General features: G+C 43.5%; 8 protein-coding genes across 8 annotated transcripts; 5 read left to right on the top strand and 3 right to left on the bottom strand.

Moving 5' to 3' along the window:
- Nucleotides 1-754: 754 nt before the first annotated feature.
- On the bottom strand, nucleotides 755-1,867 carry BYT42DRAFT_545571 (uncharacterized protein; the record flags this gene model as incomplete). The annotated part of the gene is made up of 2 exons (XM_051565822.1): nucleotides 755-1,472; nucleotides 1,542-1,867. The coding sequence occupies 2 exons, from the start codon at nucleotides 1,865-1,867 to the stop codon at nucleotides 755-757; spliced, it is 1,044 nt and encodes a 347-aa protein (XP_051423518.1).
- Nucleotides 1,868-3,322: 1,455 nt separating this feature from the next.
- On the top strand, nucleotides 3,323-3,665 carry BYT42DRAFT_473864 (acyl-CoA-binding protein; the record flags this gene model as incomplete). Its single annotated transcript, XM_051563590.1, has 2 exons — nucleotides 3,323-3,495; nucleotides 3,587-3,665. Coding segments are annotated over 2 exons (252 nt in total), but the record flags the coding sequence as incomplete, so codon positions are not given.
- On the top strand, nucleotides 3,585-4,824 carry BYT42DRAFT_316119 (uncharacterized protein). The gene is made up of 3 exons (XM_051562991.1): nucleotides 3,585-3,671; nucleotides 3,743-3,839; nucleotides 3,899-4,824. Exons 2-3 carry the CDS (start codon nucleotides 3,809-3,811, stop codon nucleotides 4,726-4,728), a joined length of 861 nt encoding a protein of 286 aa, XP_051423516.1. The 5' UTR covers nucleotides 3,585-3,671; nucleotides 3,743-3,808; the 3' UTR covers nucleotides 4,729-4,824.
- Nucleotides 4,825-5,136: 312 nt separating this feature from the next.
- BYT42DRAFT_316071 (uncharacterized protein) lies at nucleotides 5,137-6,294 on the top strand. The gene is made up of 3 exons (XM_051562990.1): nucleotides 5,137-5,439; nucleotides 5,502-5,643; nucleotides 5,724-6,294. The coding sequence occupies exons 1-3, from the start codon at nucleotides 5,334-5,336 to the stop codon at nucleotides 6,190-6,192; spliced, it is 717 nt and encodes a 238-aa protein (XP_051423515.1). The 5' UTR covers nucleotides 5,137-5,333; the 3' UTR covers nucleotides 6,193-6,294.
- Nucleotides 6,295-7,899, top strand: BYT42DRAFT_316069 (rab-GTPase-TBC domain-containing protein). Its single transcript, XM_051562989.1, has 6 exons — nucleotides 6,295-6,603; nucleotides 6,671-6,884; nucleotides 6,966-7,192; nucleotides 7,254-7,344; nucleotides 7,414-7,561; nucleotides 7,614-7,899. The coding sequence occupies exons 1-6, from the start codon at nucleotides 6,397-6,399 to the stop codon at nucleotides 7,861-7,863; spliced, it is 1,137 nt and encodes a 378-aa protein (XP_051423514.1). The 5' UTR covers nucleotides 6,295-6,396; the 3' UTR covers nucleotides 7,864-7,899.
- A 453-nt stretch (nucleotides 7,900-8,352) lies between these two features.
- On the top strand, nucleotides 8,353-10,305 carry BYT42DRAFT_613491 (uncharacterized protein; the record flags this gene model as incomplete). The annotated part of the gene is made up of 10 exons (XM_051571738.1): nucleotides 8,353-8,435; nucleotides 8,498-8,709; nucleotides 8,778-8,843; nucleotides 8,914-8,957; nucleotides 9,019-9,118; nucleotides 9,181-9,383; nucleotides 9,451-9,541; nucleotides 9,639-9,716; nucleotides 9,835-9,932; nucleotides 10,003-10,305. 10 exons carry the CDS (start codon nucleotides 8,353-8,355, stop codon nucleotides 10,303-10,305), a joined length of 1,278 nt encoding a protein of 425 aa, XP_051423513.1.
- Nucleotides 10,306-11,020: 715 nt separating this feature from the next.
- BYT42DRAFT_567784 (uncharacterized protein) lies at nucleotides 11,021-12,770 on the bottom strand. Its single transcript, XM_051568121.1, has 2 exons — nucleotides 11,174-12,770; nucleotides 11,021-11,097 (listed from the first exon to the last, which is right to left on the bottom strand). The coding sequence occupies exon 1, from the start codon at nucleotides 12,340-12,342 to the stop codon at nucleotides 11,242-11,244; it is 1,101 nt and encodes a 366-aa protein (XP_051423512.1). The 5' UTR covers nucleotides 12,343-12,770; the 3' UTR covers nucleotides 11,021-11,097; nucleotides 11,174-11,241.
- Nucleotides 12,771-12,891: 121 nt separating this feature from the next.
- Nucleotides 12,892-15,949, bottom strand: BYT42DRAFT_567779 (uncharacterized protein). The gene is made up of 6 exons (XM_051568120.1): nucleotides 15,785-15,949; nucleotides 15,390-15,705; nucleotides 14,945-15,076; nucleotides 14,773-14,849; nucleotides 14,565-14,709; nucleotides 12,892-14,491 (listed from the first exon to the last, which is right to left on the bottom strand). The coding sequence occupies exons 2-6, from the start codon at nucleotides 15,519-15,521 to the stop codon at nucleotides 13,058-13,060; spliced, it is 1,920 nt and encodes a 639-aa protein (XP_051423511.1). The 5' UTR covers nucleotides 15,522-15,705; nucleotides 15,785-15,949; the 3' UTR covers nucleotides 12,892-13,057.
- Nucleotides 15,950-16,206: the final 257 nt, after the last annotated feature.

Genomic DNA, 16,206 nt, shown 5'->3' with positions numbered 1-16,206 from the left:
CGGTTTCAGATCCAAAACTGCATGACTCTATTTTAGGAAAAGATTTCATCGGGGAAAGTGATTAATCTGATGATAAGGGTCGTTCGTAGCCCGTTCAAGCCCGTTCAGACCCTCTGTCAGTGATTATCTTGTTTCTTTTTTTCCTCGTTGATGGATTAGTTAGGGTTGAGTTCGCATAGTATAAGGATAGAAAGAAATCGAGAAATCTTTGAGCATAAATATCTTTAAAGTGCAGGGCCAGTGCATGGCCTAGCCAAAATATTGTGCAGAATTATTTCGATGAAGCTGCGAATAAAGGTCTTCATTGAGGCCAAAGGAGTTGCACGTAATTTTGGGATCTCTTAAGACAGAACCGTAATAACTAGTGGGCTGCTAATTTAGATAGCCCCTTTCGGCTTGTTGCCATGCCTTGTCATTGGGGGACTGGTGGCAATGGACAGCAGATTTCTTATCTACATACGATGAACCAGCCGCAATTACCTATTATTCTAGAATAGGAAAACCTCTTAAATGTTTATAACAGTGGAGAACAAAGTGGTAACAAGAGAGCGATATTACTTTAGATAGGGGAAAGAATTTATTGGATGATAAAATAATGACATTTGTATATGAAAAATAGAGACAAGTGAAATATAAGGCTTTCTCTAATTTGGTATTGCTATATATAACGGAATGAATATTGGCTGCTGTGATGTGTATATACAAGGAATTTTCTCGCTTAAGAGTTTCTAAACGGAAGAAAAAGCGTCGCCATTTAGGCAACAAAGGGGCATGGATTGGCGGACATGAAAGAGGCGAACACAGAATCGTCTTCAAAAAATTCGTTCAAAGTTTTCCCGCTTTGTCCCGTCAGGGCCTCCAAATCGCGAGTGACTTCAAATCGACGACCGTGCAGCTTCTGCTGAAGACCCCACATCTCCAACAAGAACACAACGTGCTCTTCATTGCCGATGCTATCACATAGGATTTGTTTGAGAGTGGGCATATCCATCGTGTTGACGGCCACATCACGGCGAAGACCGATCAAGACACGTGTGCTGAGTTCCTGGAGGGTCAATAATTGAGGACCGGTCACTTTGTATGCTTGATTTCCGTGTCGTGATACAGGCGAGTGGGCGATACAAGCGACGGCGCGAGCGATATCCAGCATGTTGGAAGTTTCGACGGTATTTTCAAGGTAGCGATGCGGAACCGGGAAAGCGTTGTGCTCCATAATATATTTGCGGAAGACAACGAGATGCTGATGAAGTATACCCGGATAACGTAGAATGGTCGTACAACGGCTGTCAAACTGTGAACGCAAATAAGATTCAATTAACATGAATTGACTGCGGAAAGTTTGTGGTTCATTCAGGTTAAGCATGGAGATTTCCGCCGAAGGGGTGACTGGAGGCGACACGGGATCCAAGGGAGAAAAGGGAGTCAAAAAGATAATGTGTTGGATATTAGCTTCCTTGGCAGCGTCGATAAACCTAAGAGAGATAAGAGATATGAATTAGTGAGTTTGAAGCTAGTGTAACCATGGAAAAGGTAAAACTCACTTTTTCCCATAATCGTAGGCATTGGAACGATTGATTCGGTGGCTCAAAGGATCGATGACAAGACAAAGTTTGGTCACCTTTTGCAAGGCACTGACAGCGCGCGCATGATCATTGAAGATGTCAAAGGCGACTAATTCAGCCCCTAACGCTTCGACCTGTTTGGCTCTTGCTGTTGATGCATCGGGAACACCAGCGTACACGGTCTGCGCAGCGAGATAATGGTACTTTTGAGGAAAATGAAGGATTTGCTCGACAATGGCTGAAGCTTTTTCACCATCAGCACCAGAGACGAAGATGGGACCTTTACCGAGAATTGAAGTAGACATTAATGAAAAAAGAGATGAAAGACTGGAAAAACAAGGGAAAAAAAAGGACCGTTTTTAAGGTTTTTTGAATTCATAAAATTGGCGCAGCCCGTCCTTTTTGTGTCAAAATTTTTTTCAGGGTTTCAGTCACAATTGGCTGAACCGCCGAAAAGCCCGGCGCCCAAAGATATCCTTTTTTTTTCATCGGATATCGATAGTTCACCATCTATCCAATCAAAGGCCATACTTTAAACTCAGTGAAAGTTTACCAATCTCAGAAAAGCTTGAAACATTTTGTTAATTATGGCCTGCACCAACCGCTGAAGCGTTCATGAGGGAGTGTCCATGGCCTTATTACCATTCTAAAAATAATAAGAACAGAGATGAAAATGTGAATCATTTGGGTATTTCGTCATGAATGCAGCTTAAACATTCTTTGGCAAAGGTATTGATTTTCTGCCGTCAGTTTCACCTCAAATACGTCTGCCAAACCCGCATTTGATGGCTCTAGTTACGCCAACTTATTCACAATAACAGATAGGTTGGATATCAATAATAGCGCAGCATATGGGCCAGGAATGACTTTGCCCCAGCTGCTAGAAAAACGCCCTATGAAGCGCTGCCGCTGGTCTGTGTGCATTTAACACTGATGTCCGGATAACATCGATAATCACGTGGCAGTTCAATGCAAAGTACTCAACCTATTCTAGCGAAAATTGTACTGATTCGATTTCAAGACTGACATACTGTGTGAATCAAAGTCTATGTGGCGAGCTTTTCTGTTCTTTTCAGCCTCTTGATGCAGCACGTGCAGGTTAAAATGGCCAAAGTAAAAAGGCAGCCAATCAAAGCTAGTTTACCTAGTGGAAAGGTCGCCACCCGATTGGCAACCTGGCTTTATTGCTGATGAACCTCACGGGCTGGTACGCCGCCGTATGCCATTTATCTAGCTTTATCTTGATCATTCGCCATGCGTTTTGTTTTCCACACACCACTTTTGCCCAACAGTTTACATACTATAAAGTTTTCGAGAATGTGTCATATTCAGCCGCAGCAACAACGTGATTCTGTGGGCAAAGAACCTGCCTTGAGAGACCAACTACTTTTTTACTGGGGTAAGCTAACAGCGGGTCGCGGATCGGAGCCACGAGACTTGCAAATGTTCGCATATAATCGCTCCGTTGGTGCGAACTATGCTTTAATTTTGCACCGGAGTCTCTACAGACTATGCTGACAAACCAATGTAGACTCAACTGACCGAGACGCTCCACAGGAAACACCAAAAAAAAAAGAGGGATGGGTGCCCCCAAAACGCAAAAGCAACTGTGTGAATGGAAAATTTCAATGCTCTGTCACGTGAAATCATTGTTAAGATTACATATCCGGTTTTCGGGCCATTGGGTTAATCATCAACGACTCATTGTATCGTCTGATCTCCACATGAGTACTTCTTCTTCTCAATCACCCTACATCACACAGCTACAGTTTACCCGGGCACTTTCAGTCATTGGATCTCTCCTTGCTGCAGGCGCAATACAGCCCACAGCGTCGGAAAAATTGACGCTTTATGGGCTCTATAAGCAGGCCACTGAAGGTGATTGCCACCTTCCTCGTCCCTCCTCACGGCAAGTGGGCATGTTTGCAAAATGGTAATAAAAATATATTCGACTTGGAAATAATCCATGTCATCCAAATACTCGCGTCATAATGTATCTAATAAATTTTGTTCACATCATCAAGGCGAGCGTGGGATCGTTTGCGAGGTATCAGCCCAGCAGAAGCTCAAAAATACTACGTCGATACACTACTTGAACTCTTGACAGATGTAAATACAATAAGATCGACAGCGCCTATTTTTTCACGTTGTTTTAATGGTTCTTCCATTTTTTTTCTTAGTTTATCAAGCGATATCCCGAGCATGAAGATATAGCCGCACTAAAGGAAGCGCTTACATACGTGCAAATGGAGAACGAATCGATAGCCGATGGGCCAGGTAGCATATATACATTTTTTTGGTTAGTACACTATCTTTTACTGACTCCAAAATGCCAGCTCCAGATATGTTTGCAGACGTGTGGAACCCAAGCGATGTTGAACAAAGCGATGCCGAAACGAGCGAACTGGGTTCCGAGCGATCACAGCAAAATTTCATACCGTCGACAATGCAACACCGAAACAGTCTTCCTCCACACATGCATTTACATCAACGACCTCGCGCTTTAACTTATGCTAATGGCAGTACTTCCGTCTTTTCCAACAACAGCCCCCATCATGAATATCCTCTGACTCCCGAATTGTCCCCCAACCCGAATCAGTATACCACTTACAAACGTTATATCCAACCGATGGACTTCTTAACAAACCATCCGATGCAGGATACATTTTCGGATACGGACACGATCGACCGAGAAGTTGCCGCTACCACGTCAGGATTAGCCATTGCTTCCCCCAGACAACACCCCTATCACAATGCCTGGCAGCGAGGACGCAAAAGTGTCACCGATGGAACTCAAACAGAGACTACAGCGCCTCCAGTGGCTGGACCCATTCAAGCTCCTGAGCGCTTATCCTCGTCTGAACAAGCACTGGAAAATTTGCAAACTGAAGTGGCAGCTTTATGCGAACAATTGGACATGATGCGTCGATCCATGACAGAACGAGATGCGCAAAAACGACAGTATCGCTGGACTTGGTTATGGTTGATCAAGACGATTGCGAAACATGCCTTTGCAAATGTCATCATTCTATTGCTGGTATTTCTTGCGTTGTGGCGACAAAAATCACCCATAGCCTATGCTATTATTGGCTATGTTGGGCCGCGATTGAAAGAGATCATGCGGTATATGGTCCGTCGCGTCGTCTTTTGGAAAGTCACTGTTTAAATATCCTAGTCATTGGAAGTTCCCTTACCGTGTATCATAGTCAACCCTTTTCATGTAAAATTCAAGATCGAAAAAGCTCCTCATACAAAATCCAAACTATGCGTTATAATTTATTTGATATTGTTACAAGAAAATTGATATTGAACCATCAATCCCGCAGACCCGACAGCGCTTTATGTATTATAGATTGTCATGTCGCCCATCATTAGATCATGGCCGGTATCATCTATTAATAGAGAAGTGATAAGGTGCTATATCTCGAACAGTGCTGTGCGCATATCAGGATCAAGCTTTTTTAATCAACGTTGTGTGCTTTGTACAGTGTTAGCAAAATTTGTTCATAGAAAAAGATGCGAACTTAAAGAGGAGTAGCACACTAATAACCTGCGCCGAAAGTCCGTTAAGCAACAAAAGTAAGCACCATGAATAAAGGTGGATCAATACGGTATATAACCCAAAAATCTCGAACAGTCACTGCGGCAGTCGTGGTGAACAGAAATAACGTCTCCGCCTATTCTGCTTGTTTGGTTGAACAATTTCCGCATACGTGACTTTTGGGACCGATTCATATAAGACAACTGTATCCCATTTCACAACTTTCATCGATGGCTTCTTCCATTCCGGGCGCCACCACAACCGATATATCTCTTCTTCGAGACATTCGACCACTCATGCGAAATGTCGATTGCGAGGTCATTGTTCTGCAACGAGGTAAGAGAATCTGCTCCTTTATTGGTAATGACAATATCGAATCTGTCTGCTAACAGACGCAGTGTCGGATCCACAGATGACCCGCGATGGCGACACGATGCAACGCATTCAAGTAGCTGATCGTTCAGGATCTATGCTATTGACGGCCTGGGGAGATGCAGCAGCCAGTATGTGCCCCGGTGATATTCTACGTATTTCAGGAGCGTAAGTAGTTCCCTTTTCTTTTGGGATTTTATTCCGCTGTTACGATATTGATGAGGTTCTTTTTTTTTTTTCTTTTGCAGAAACTGTGCTCTTCGAAATGGACTGATTATGTTGTTCGCCGTGAGAACGTGTAAAATCAGACGTGTCGGTCAAGATACATTCATCTTTGCTGAAAAACCTAATCTGTCAGAGCCGACAGAACCATCATCACAAGGAAGTTATGCTGCAACCAGTGTTCGTCCCAACGTTCCTATCCCTCCTAATATACCCAGGCCTCTGGTCACCCACGGACAGCCGGTACATCAGTCTGTAACTCCCAGTGTCAATCCATTGCATAGCCAAAATAAGCAGCGACCTGCTGTGAACCCGGCAAGCATGCGCGGTCGCGGTCGAGGTCGAGGTCGAGGCCGAGGTGGAAGTTCTGCTGTGAGAGGATTTGCACATCCATCTCAAACACAGCGCAGTTTTCACAATCCAACCACAATGGAAAACCCCCAAATTAGAGATCCAAGGTTGAAACGTAAAAGAGACAGAGACGACCAATCATAATTACGCTTCAACTGGTCATTGATATTTATGCAATCTGCTCATTATGCGCTGCAACAAAAAGCGCTTGTATACAGTTATTTCAATTTTGTTTAGATCGATTTTCTTTCTTTCATATACATGTAATTTCCATTTCCCACATTATTCCTTCTTCTGTTCTTCCGGTCATCCGTTTTCTTCTACTAGTCAAACACGACAAAATACATTATGCGTTATCAACGAACACTGGGTAACTTACCTTCTCATGACGATATTCACTCTGCTTCTGCGTCTCCAAAGAACACGGAAACCATGACTTCACAGCAAAAAATAGAAGAAATTTTGAAGCGACAACACCAAAACGACGAAGAAGGAGCAGAAAACAGCTTGTACGAACTGAGACTCGAAATACTGAGGGGCGGTTGTCCTCCAAAGGTAAAACTATATTCGCAATAAAAATCCAAATAGATTGTTTTTGTCTTACTGATGGTCATACGACAAGTTGCGGGGATCAGCGTGGAAATTACTACTGAGGTTAACCAACGTATCGTCGTCATGCTACGTAAATTTGGTTCATCGAGGACCGAGCCCAATGGACTCCAAGATCCGTAATGACACATTTAGAACAATGACTACCGATGCGAGTTTTATTGAACACGTATCAGAGGATATGCTAATTCGCGTGTTGAACGCTTTTGTGTGGATTAGCCGTCAAGGTAAGTTTAACATGGATAAAACAACATAAAGGGTTTGTTACTTGGATATCGATGATGCAAGTAATTGATTATGGGTAGAAGAACGTGTAGGCGATACTTCCGAAGAATTGCAATTACGGTCTTTATTCCGAAGCTGGTATTCGACGCCTGGCGAATTGACTTATGTTCAAGGAATGAATGTGCTTGTTGCTCCTTTCCTAACGACCATGACCGAGATGGAGGCTTTCTTTGCTTTTTCCACATTTATCTGGAAATGGTGTCCTGTATATGTGGAGCATACATTGAGAGGCGTTCATTGTGGTTTGAGGGTAAATTTTTCTCCCAGTCTTATAGCGAAATAAGCGATCATACTCACAATATGGATATTAGCTTTTGGATCTGTGCCTGCAATCGCTTGATCCTATGTTGTACGGTTATTTACGAGGCAGAGGTTTAACTGCCAATATGTATGCGTGCGCTTGTAAGTAACTTCGCGGGTCACCCCATCTTGATTTCTACGGATAACTAAGAGTTGATTTTGTACAACAAGCTGTGTTGACCTTTTCGGCCTGCACGCCTCCGTTATCCGAGCTGCTTCAACTATGGGACCTGATGCTAGCGTGCGGTACTCACCTGAATATTCTTTTCATCATCGCACAGTTGGCTCTTATCCGTAAAGAATTGATGGATTGCTCAAGGTAAAGCAGCAAATCGTGCCAGGGGCAGCATTATACTAATACCCTATGACAGTCCTATGAAGATTTTGCGGAAACTACCGAATCTTCAAGCACAGCCTATCATCAAGATCGCTCTGGCTTCTTGCAAGAAACTGCCGCCCGATCTGTACGATAAATTAGTTCGCCATGCTTACGATGAAACCGTGTCCGATTGTCTCGGAGTCCAACTGGCCGCTGGCTCTTCAAGTATGCAAGATGATTGTACTACTGTTCCTCCTTACATTGCCGAAGCGGCAGGCTACACTACAAATGACTGCGCTTAGCTTTAAAACATGGTCACGCACAACAAGAGACAAAACTGATAAACGAATAAAACTTTACTTTTGTCTTGACACAAGGTTATCAATCAATAGAACTGGTTACTTCTTATGGTATATCCTCTTTGAAAAACAAACCGTTTAAGAAAAGGTTAACAAATTCTTACAGCCTTTGCCTTCGAACGAGCCCCCCTTGTTCATTGCATACATCTTGTCTTGCTTGTGTGTGCGAAAGTATCCAATAGCGAGCGTTCTGACCGATGATTGTCTTGCGGATATCTATATCGCTTACGCACCGCGTGTGTGTCAAAGCATACCATCCTCTAAATTACTCATCCGTGACTTGACTTGGTACAAGCTCTCTTGGGCGATCGCTTATTGACAGTCAATGATTGGATAGTATCATTCAGGCCCAGTTCAAGCCACCTGTCACGCATGAATTACCGCAGGCGGTTTCCCCGGCCTTCTTTTTCTTATTCGAGAAAGTGAAAGAATATGCAGTCTGGTGCTGAAGAGTTGCCAGAAGAAATACCTGGCATACTCGAAGGCATGGCTTCGGTGCTGAATTGCCCTGTATGGTACGTTGATCGCCTTGCAGTCAAAGTTGACGTTTACCTGATGGCTTATTGTGACGTACTAGCGACAACTTGTTCAACGATGCAATGTACGCAAATTGCGGTGATCTCTATTGCCGAAATTGCCTCGAATACATTCTAAAAGCCAATAATTGCACTTGTGTTGTATGTGACGCCATGTTAGACCAACATCACCTGCAGCCAGCCGAAAATATCCAAAACATCGTTGCCGAGTTCGGACGCCTGCGGTCGATCTACAGCGATCTTAAGACACAAGGTAAATACAGATAGTGAAAGAGGTATTACCGAGATGGAAGAGGAAACAAAATTTATCGATGGCGATAGTTTCGAATTCGAGTCTCTCGGATGGTGACATGTCTCAACCGCGAACGCTCGATCGACCTCCCTCAGGTATCTCGATAATCAGTGGGTTATTCTTTACAAAGAATATGTAGTATTAAAGCACCCACGCATTTTGTAGGCTTCTTTCCACCTTCTCCATCCTACTCGCTGTTGTGCTTTTCTGTAGGTGCGCGTAATAAGGTTCATGCTAACATGATTAAATTGATATTTTTTGTTCATCAAGCCCAACTTTGATCCGCCAAGCTGTGCTTCGCCATCGTGTGCCACGACCCTTGATTATGACTCTGATGCCACATTTGTTACTTCACTGCAAATGAGAAATGGTAATTATACATTGGATCTGGCATGCGGTGCAAGCAGAGCTAACCAGTTTATTGTATTTTAGCGGCTAATGAACAAGCTGAGCTGGAGCTGGAGCAAGAGCATTCTATATCCACTGACAGGATCTCTATATCATCAGACGACAGCGAAGACGACTTGATAGTATTAAGTAGAGAACCGCGTCTCATTGACGAAATATCACCAAGGCCTACGAAAAAACGGCGGAGCGACTACCTTATTTTTACTGCAAGAAGAGACGCAGAGATGGTAAGCAGAGAAGAATGAAATCCATTTTTTGCAAATGCATGTGCATAATCTAATGATTTAATCTCAGATGACCATGCTTGCAAAGTTGGCCAAGTTTCCGAACGTCCAGATTGCCCCCAAGTTCTCCAATCAGGTGACGCATGTGATTGTTCCTGTGGGTAAGTTCAGTATGGCACGGGGCGTCAAAGCTTCCCAAAAAATGTCTTGAAAAAGAAAAACATAACGATTCACTGATGAAAAACAAATAATGAATAGATGAGAATAATCGAACAAAGCGATCTCCTATTTATTTAATGGCACTGCTGCTTGGAAAATTCGTGGTCAATGATCAATGTAAGTCGTAAGGCCACAGGTGCATTCAGCTAGCAAGGAATAACGTAAATGGATGAGGGAAAGATCCGACACGAGATGCTGATAGTGAAACTAGGGATTATCATCTGTTGTAGGTTAGACATCATGGTGGACGCGGAACCTTATGAAGTGATTGGGGACTTTGGTACCCAGAATACGGGTATTCCTCGCAAAGCACGGTTACATTTGGCCAGCGGTGTAAGTGTCTCATGACCAAATGAATGCCAATCTTACTATTTGTTTATTGAACTTTGGGCAATTGTTGTAGCAACGACGACTGTTTGAAAACATGGTAGTAGCATTTTGGGGCGAATTTACGCCACCATTGACAAGAAAAGATTTACGGACACTCATCTTATCAGGCGGCGGTCAGGTTCTCGCATCAGCTGATCAGTTGCCATTGGAAGGGGAGATCATCTGCGGCCCTAAATTACCACGCTTGCAGATAGACGAGATCAAGCAAAAGTACAGCAAAATACCCATTGTGGCGCCTTGGATCTTGTCGAGTATTGCCCAGTACCAAATTCAAGAAAAGTCTCTGTTCCATGCCGGGCAGAAAAAATACGCGTGAGAAGCTTTGCGTCTGGAGCATGCTTTTACAAGCAACCACTGGCTTTTAAAAAGAACAACCGGTTTATTTTTTCTTCGTCCGTTATGTTTCTCTAGCAAATTTCCATCTTTCGCAACTTTTTTTCTTTTTCCCTTTGACACAATGACGTTCACGCTGCAGGAAAAACCTGCAAATCGATCACTATTTCCCTCGTATCTGGCCTTCTTTTCAAAGAACTATGCATCTGCTCGCGGCGATTGTGATGATTCCTTCCTCAAGAACGAAAAATTAAGCCGCCATAACAAAGTCAACCCAAGAAAACAACTGCTTCATGTGCGCCGCTTACGACGTGAACGACTGCCTCAACGAGTATGGTGTGATCTTCCAGAAATCGGCCGAATCCAATGCCCTTAGGTCACCATGTCTTTTTACATTCAATGTATCTATCAAAAATTTTCCATATGTTGCACTATCCTTTCGTCCTTCCTTGTCGTTCTCATCACACTTTGTAGAACCTGTGTTTTATGCAAATATATTCATTATTTTTACAGTGATGCGTTTGCTAGTGGATGATGGTAGATTCAGGTATATATACGGATGGTCCCAGAATGTTGGTTTGTGCCATGAAAGAACACTGCACATGAACTACCGGCTATCATACCGCGATTTCCGAAGGACCGCATGCGTCACATAAACATAGCATAAATTTCTGATGCATGTCATCCACATACCCCATTTAATATTTAAAAACGATAAATACCGTATGGACGCTTATGTTGAGAAACCCTCTAACCATGACTTTATATTTTCTTCCTGCAAATCAAAAAAAAAAGCAACATCATTTTTTAAAACCAGAAAATCATGTGGTGATGTTTGATTGTAAACGAACCTTTTTTATTTTATTTTAATCACGGAAATATGCGTGTAAGATGCAAATGATATAAGATGGAAATTTTATTACGCGCTTTCAGGAGCGTAAAACGGATAATCTAAATAACCTGCTTCGTCCTGTGTATAGAAGGTGGAACGATCGTACTTTTGCAGCGGCCAGCCGTTCTTGAGTCGCTCGGGCAAATCGGGATTAGCAATGAAGGAACGGCCAAATGCAATGAGATCACCCGTCTCTGCTGCAACTTCAAATGCCTTCTCGGGATGAGTCGTGTAACCACCAGAAGAGACAATAGGGCCTTTCCAGGCTTCGCGGAAAGGATCAATAGTGTTCTTCTCTGTACCAGGTTCGTGGTAAGCGTAATCGTCACGAGCTTCGATAAAGTGGATGTAAGAGAGCTTGGGGTGGCGACGTTGAATTTCCTTGCAAAGGTATCCCCAAGTTTCATATGGTGTGTCGTCCTTCATGTCTTGGAAATCAGACCATGGCGAAAATCGGATGGCGGTGCGTTCAGGACCGACGGCTTCGGCAACAGCATCCACAACGTCCAGGCAAAGACGGCAACGATTTTCAATCGGACCGCCATATTTATCGGTACGGATGTTGCTCGAGGTGTTGATGAACTGATCAATAACGTAACCATTGGCACCGTGAATCTCGACACCGTCAAAACCAGCCTTGACGGCGTTTTTAGCAGCTTGAGCGAAATCGCGCACGATAATGTCGATATTTTCCTGATCCAGTTCACGGGGCTCTTCATAAGGCTGGCCAATTACATCCACACCTTTAATGGCGATAGGAGAGGGAGCCCAGGGCTTTTCGTTGTTGGGCATGCAAGCCGAAGTACTTGCACGGCCGATATGCCAGATTTGGAGGTAAATGTATCCGCCTTTAGCATGGACGGCATCCACGATGGTCTTCCAAGCGTTGATATGTTCCTCGGTGTAGATACCGGGACAATAGGGATAACCTCCGGCTGTGGCTGAAATAACGCAGGCTTCACTGATGAGGAAACCACCGGGGGTGGTGCGTTGGGTATAGTAATCGGTCATCATTGGTGTGGGGATATGGTCCTTGGTGTTACGCAGACGGGTAAGTGGAGCCAACACCACGCGATGGCTGAGCTCCATATTGCCAATCTTGGTCGGTGAGAAAAGAGCGGGCGTCATGATATTATACAATGAAAAAGAATGTGAAGTATGGTGAGTTCCATTGCAATTTTTCTCGTACACTCTTATATTGTATAGCACAGAGCACGGAAGGGCATTTTTCCGTAGAGCGGAGTCATTTCATAAAAGAGAAACGACGCTATACTACCATATTTGAAATCCGCCGATCAACGACTTATTCTGATAGGGTGCGAATAATGAACAAAGTGACACTACCTTCATTTACAATGGTACTCAGTGACACGCTGACAAAACCAGTCGCCATTCACCGACCATGGATTATTCATCAGGCACATCAGCCAGTAACAAGGCGAAATATGTCGAGTATAAAACTGAGAAACGTGTTAACGTCATTTAGAATGCCTGCCATTGATCGATGTTCGCCAAGCCATGACAACTAAACGGAACTTTAAAATAAAAATGATTCCATGAAATCAGTCAAAGTGATGTGCAGAATCGGTAGCACGAACAAAGCCTAAACATCAGTCCCTGATGGTGAGCTACAAAATTTACGTCAAACTTCACGTCAAAAATTTAGGTGATACCAGGTTTGATCAGCCGTAAGAATGGCTTTTAATGTTTTAATCTGTGAAAAAAAAGAGGTTCTATATTTATCGGAAAAATTGAAAAGACAAATGATGAAAGGCTTTCTTCAAATTTTAGCAACAATAGAGCGAGGAAGACACCGACAGGTGGTGAGCAGCCATTGAACATATCACGTTGTTTTTGAACAGCGCCATTCGGGGGCGTTTGGATTGAGGCCTTTTTGAGAGGCCTTGACAATCGATGTATTGGATGGTGCCGTGGCTCGTTTTGTCCGCTGAGGAGATGCTGCTCTTGTCAGGGGAGGTGTAATAAGAGTGGCAGGTGCGTCATAAGCTCGCTGATGTTTAAATGATGCCATGGTCGGTATTTTCACTCGGCAACTGATAATTTCGCCATTGCAGTTGGAGTCAAAGATAAGATAACCGTCTTCCTCCTTTACAGGGGAATCTTTCACGAGACTGCTCGTCGAAGGCGATGAATGTGGTGTAGGAAGCTTGCTGCTCTGATCAATCACCGTTGGCTTTATCACGCTTGAATTACGGAGATTGGGCGGATACGTGTCTATCATGGGAGGAGCAGGAGGGAGTTGCCGTTCACTCAATTTTCCCTCTAGTGATTGAATCCTTTGATGCAGATGGTTGAGCTCAAGCGCATGTTGTTTTTGCAACTCTGTCACACTATGCTCCACCTGTTCTCGTTTTCGTTCTTCAGCACGTAATCGGTCAAGCAAGTCACCATGCTCCGTTGCCATAGCTCGGGTTTTTGTTTCTTGCAAAAATCGGGCATCTTGCAGCTGTTGATACTTCTCCAAAAGCTGGCTATTTTGTATGAGCAAGTTGCGAAATCTTGAGGATATACTGTCGGCTTTGCTCAGAGCATCTTTGAGTTCCTCTTGCAGTTTCGTCACCTCGTTATTCTTGATATGCAGTTGATGCATGATATCGTTCATCCTATCTTGATCACCATTTCGGCTCTGCATAGCTTTGCATCGTTTTTCCCAAGCGGCGGTTTCCTGTTGCTGCTGGTGGAGAGCTTGTTTCAACTGCTGAAGTTCAATCTCCAGGTCGTTTGGGTCGTTGATTTTCAGAGTCAGTCGATTTGAAACCGATACCATGCCACCATGATTTTCTTCGCCATCGTGGGGATCCAACGCTTTGAACTGATCATGATAGGTGTCCGTGTCCTGATGTTTGGTGGAGGGTTCTCTTTTATTGACTATATTATGAACGGCTTCGGTGTCTACCATGGTATCGTCTTCCAAGTCAGCGGGTGAATAGGCGGAGTGGGTTTCAATAGATCGAAGTCGCTGGTCAAGCTGATGAGTGAAAAGTTCCAGATTCAAGGTACGATGTTCCAAAAGCGAATAGCGATGCTGTTGCTGATATTCTGTTTTCAGTTGATGGTGCCAAAAATGATTCAGGGCCGGACAGGAAGATGAACCTCGACGTGATTGAGGAGAGCACTCCGTATCCGACGAATGGCCGCGCAACCGATCCCTATTAGGGACTGGGTTGATCAAAACCTTGCATTCAGGATCCATTGGATCGTTGAACTTTAATAACCTAGTTGAAAGTGGACACTGGTCTCGCTGGTCTTCGCTACACTAAGGCAGTTCACGAAAAATGACGTTTATATTCTTAGCAGGTCGAGGTTGGTCGAATTTCTGGTGAACTTACTTCACTACGGGCAGATTCATGATTGGTGTTGCTGGTATAATCAATAATTCGTACTATGGCTGGATCGTTTAATACGGTGCCAATAGTGGTATGACGCTTCAAATGACGCTGTTGCTTTATGGAAATTGAATCGTCGCTCGTAGTGCTGTGGTGAGTTCATTGATAAGTATCTACCGTATGACCAAGCTGTATATCATGCCTTTTTTACCTTGCTAGTTCCGTAGAAGAGGTTGGGGTGGGTATTACTTCGTGTTGTAATGTGCGACTGGGTGCACTTTTGGAAGGCTAGATAAGAAATTCAACGTCAAAATCTGATGTTCCATGTCTATTTTCCCCTCTTCTTATTTCAATATTTTTTTCATGTGTATGGATGAACTTACTTTCAGAACTGGACGTGGTATATGCATATGTAGGAAGGAAGGACAAGTAGAGTGAGAGTAACTCGGTTTGTTGATCCGCAGAGCCGATCCTCCTTTGTAGCGCGGCTTTAACTTGTCACGATCGTTTTGTAACTATAAAAAAACCAGGTCTCAAGATAATGCTCGCAGGAACAGATTGATTACAGATGGTAAAGTTTTCCGCATCTTCGCTTGTTTCCCTTTTTTCTTCCTACCCTTTTTTGACTGCCTCTCTTTTTTGAGTTTTCTATTTCACAAACGAAATAGTTTGTTCCCCTCCCCTTCTCCCGTTTCCCCATTCGCTCCTCCTCCTCGGGGATCTTCACCCTCGTGGGCTTTTTGGTGTTTACACCTTGATATCTTTCGGTATGCAGTCCACAACAAAAAATAAAAATAAAAAAGAGTAATCAGAAATAGAAAACTTTACATTGGCACATTTCGCATACGCTAGTAATAATTTCGACGGGTGACTTGGATCGCTGCAGTTAACCGTCAACGCATCTTCGTCGAAATAACCGCAAATTTTGCTATCGTCAGGCACGGGTATAGGGCTATTCATTGCCTACAAAAAAAGTTAACAGCTCAAAAAACCAAAATGAAAGGACAAAAGGAAAAAGAAACGGGAGCAGGGAAATATTAAGGCAATAAGCTATTTCTGTGTTGTTGCGTAAGCTGGAGAACATGATTAAGCTTCCCCTAGTCACACATCCCATGCTGCTACGTGATAGGCCATGTTTTTTTCACTGTATGACTGCAGGGTTCAGTGTGTGTGTGTGTGTGTGTTTACATGAAGCTTTTGGCTATTCTAGTTCAACGACCTACATCTTCCGAAATACAGCAAGAGGAGCTTGCACTTATATCCTTTCCTTGCTCACATTAACTGCTTCTGTAGAGAATACAGTAAAAGGAAAGCTAATAAGACTAGGACCGCTCGACTCAATTCAAACTTAATCACAAATGATGGTATGCGGAAAAGGGAAAATCAAACATCAAACTTGAAAAGGTCATTAGTCAATCTTGAGGAGCCGTGTGCTCGTAATTATGCATATTTCGAAAGCGTATCACTTATGTCACGATATCTTGTCTCCCAAAGAATACTGCAAGCGACATGCAATAAATAGCTCCGTGCTTTTTAGATCGCGGCGATATCAACTCATTTCGTATCGCCAAGCAAACGCTGCTAGGTTTAAACACATGCTCATTTCATGGTGATAGCAAAGGAAACTAATGATACCGAAATATCA

Source organism: Radiomyces spectabilis (genome assembly GCF_025331425.1).
Source record: "Radiomyces spectabilis strain NRRL 2753 chromosome Unknown BYT42scaffold_6, whole genome shotgun sequence".
In the NCBI taxonomy this organism is placed as follows: domain Eukaryota; kingdom Fungi; phylum Mucoromycota; class Mucoromycetes; order Mucorales; family Radiomycetaceae; genus Radiomyces; species Radiomyces spectabilis.
The sequence above is the reverse complement of the archived record's forward strand: the minus strand, read 5'-3'. Positions and strand labels throughout refer to the sequence as shown.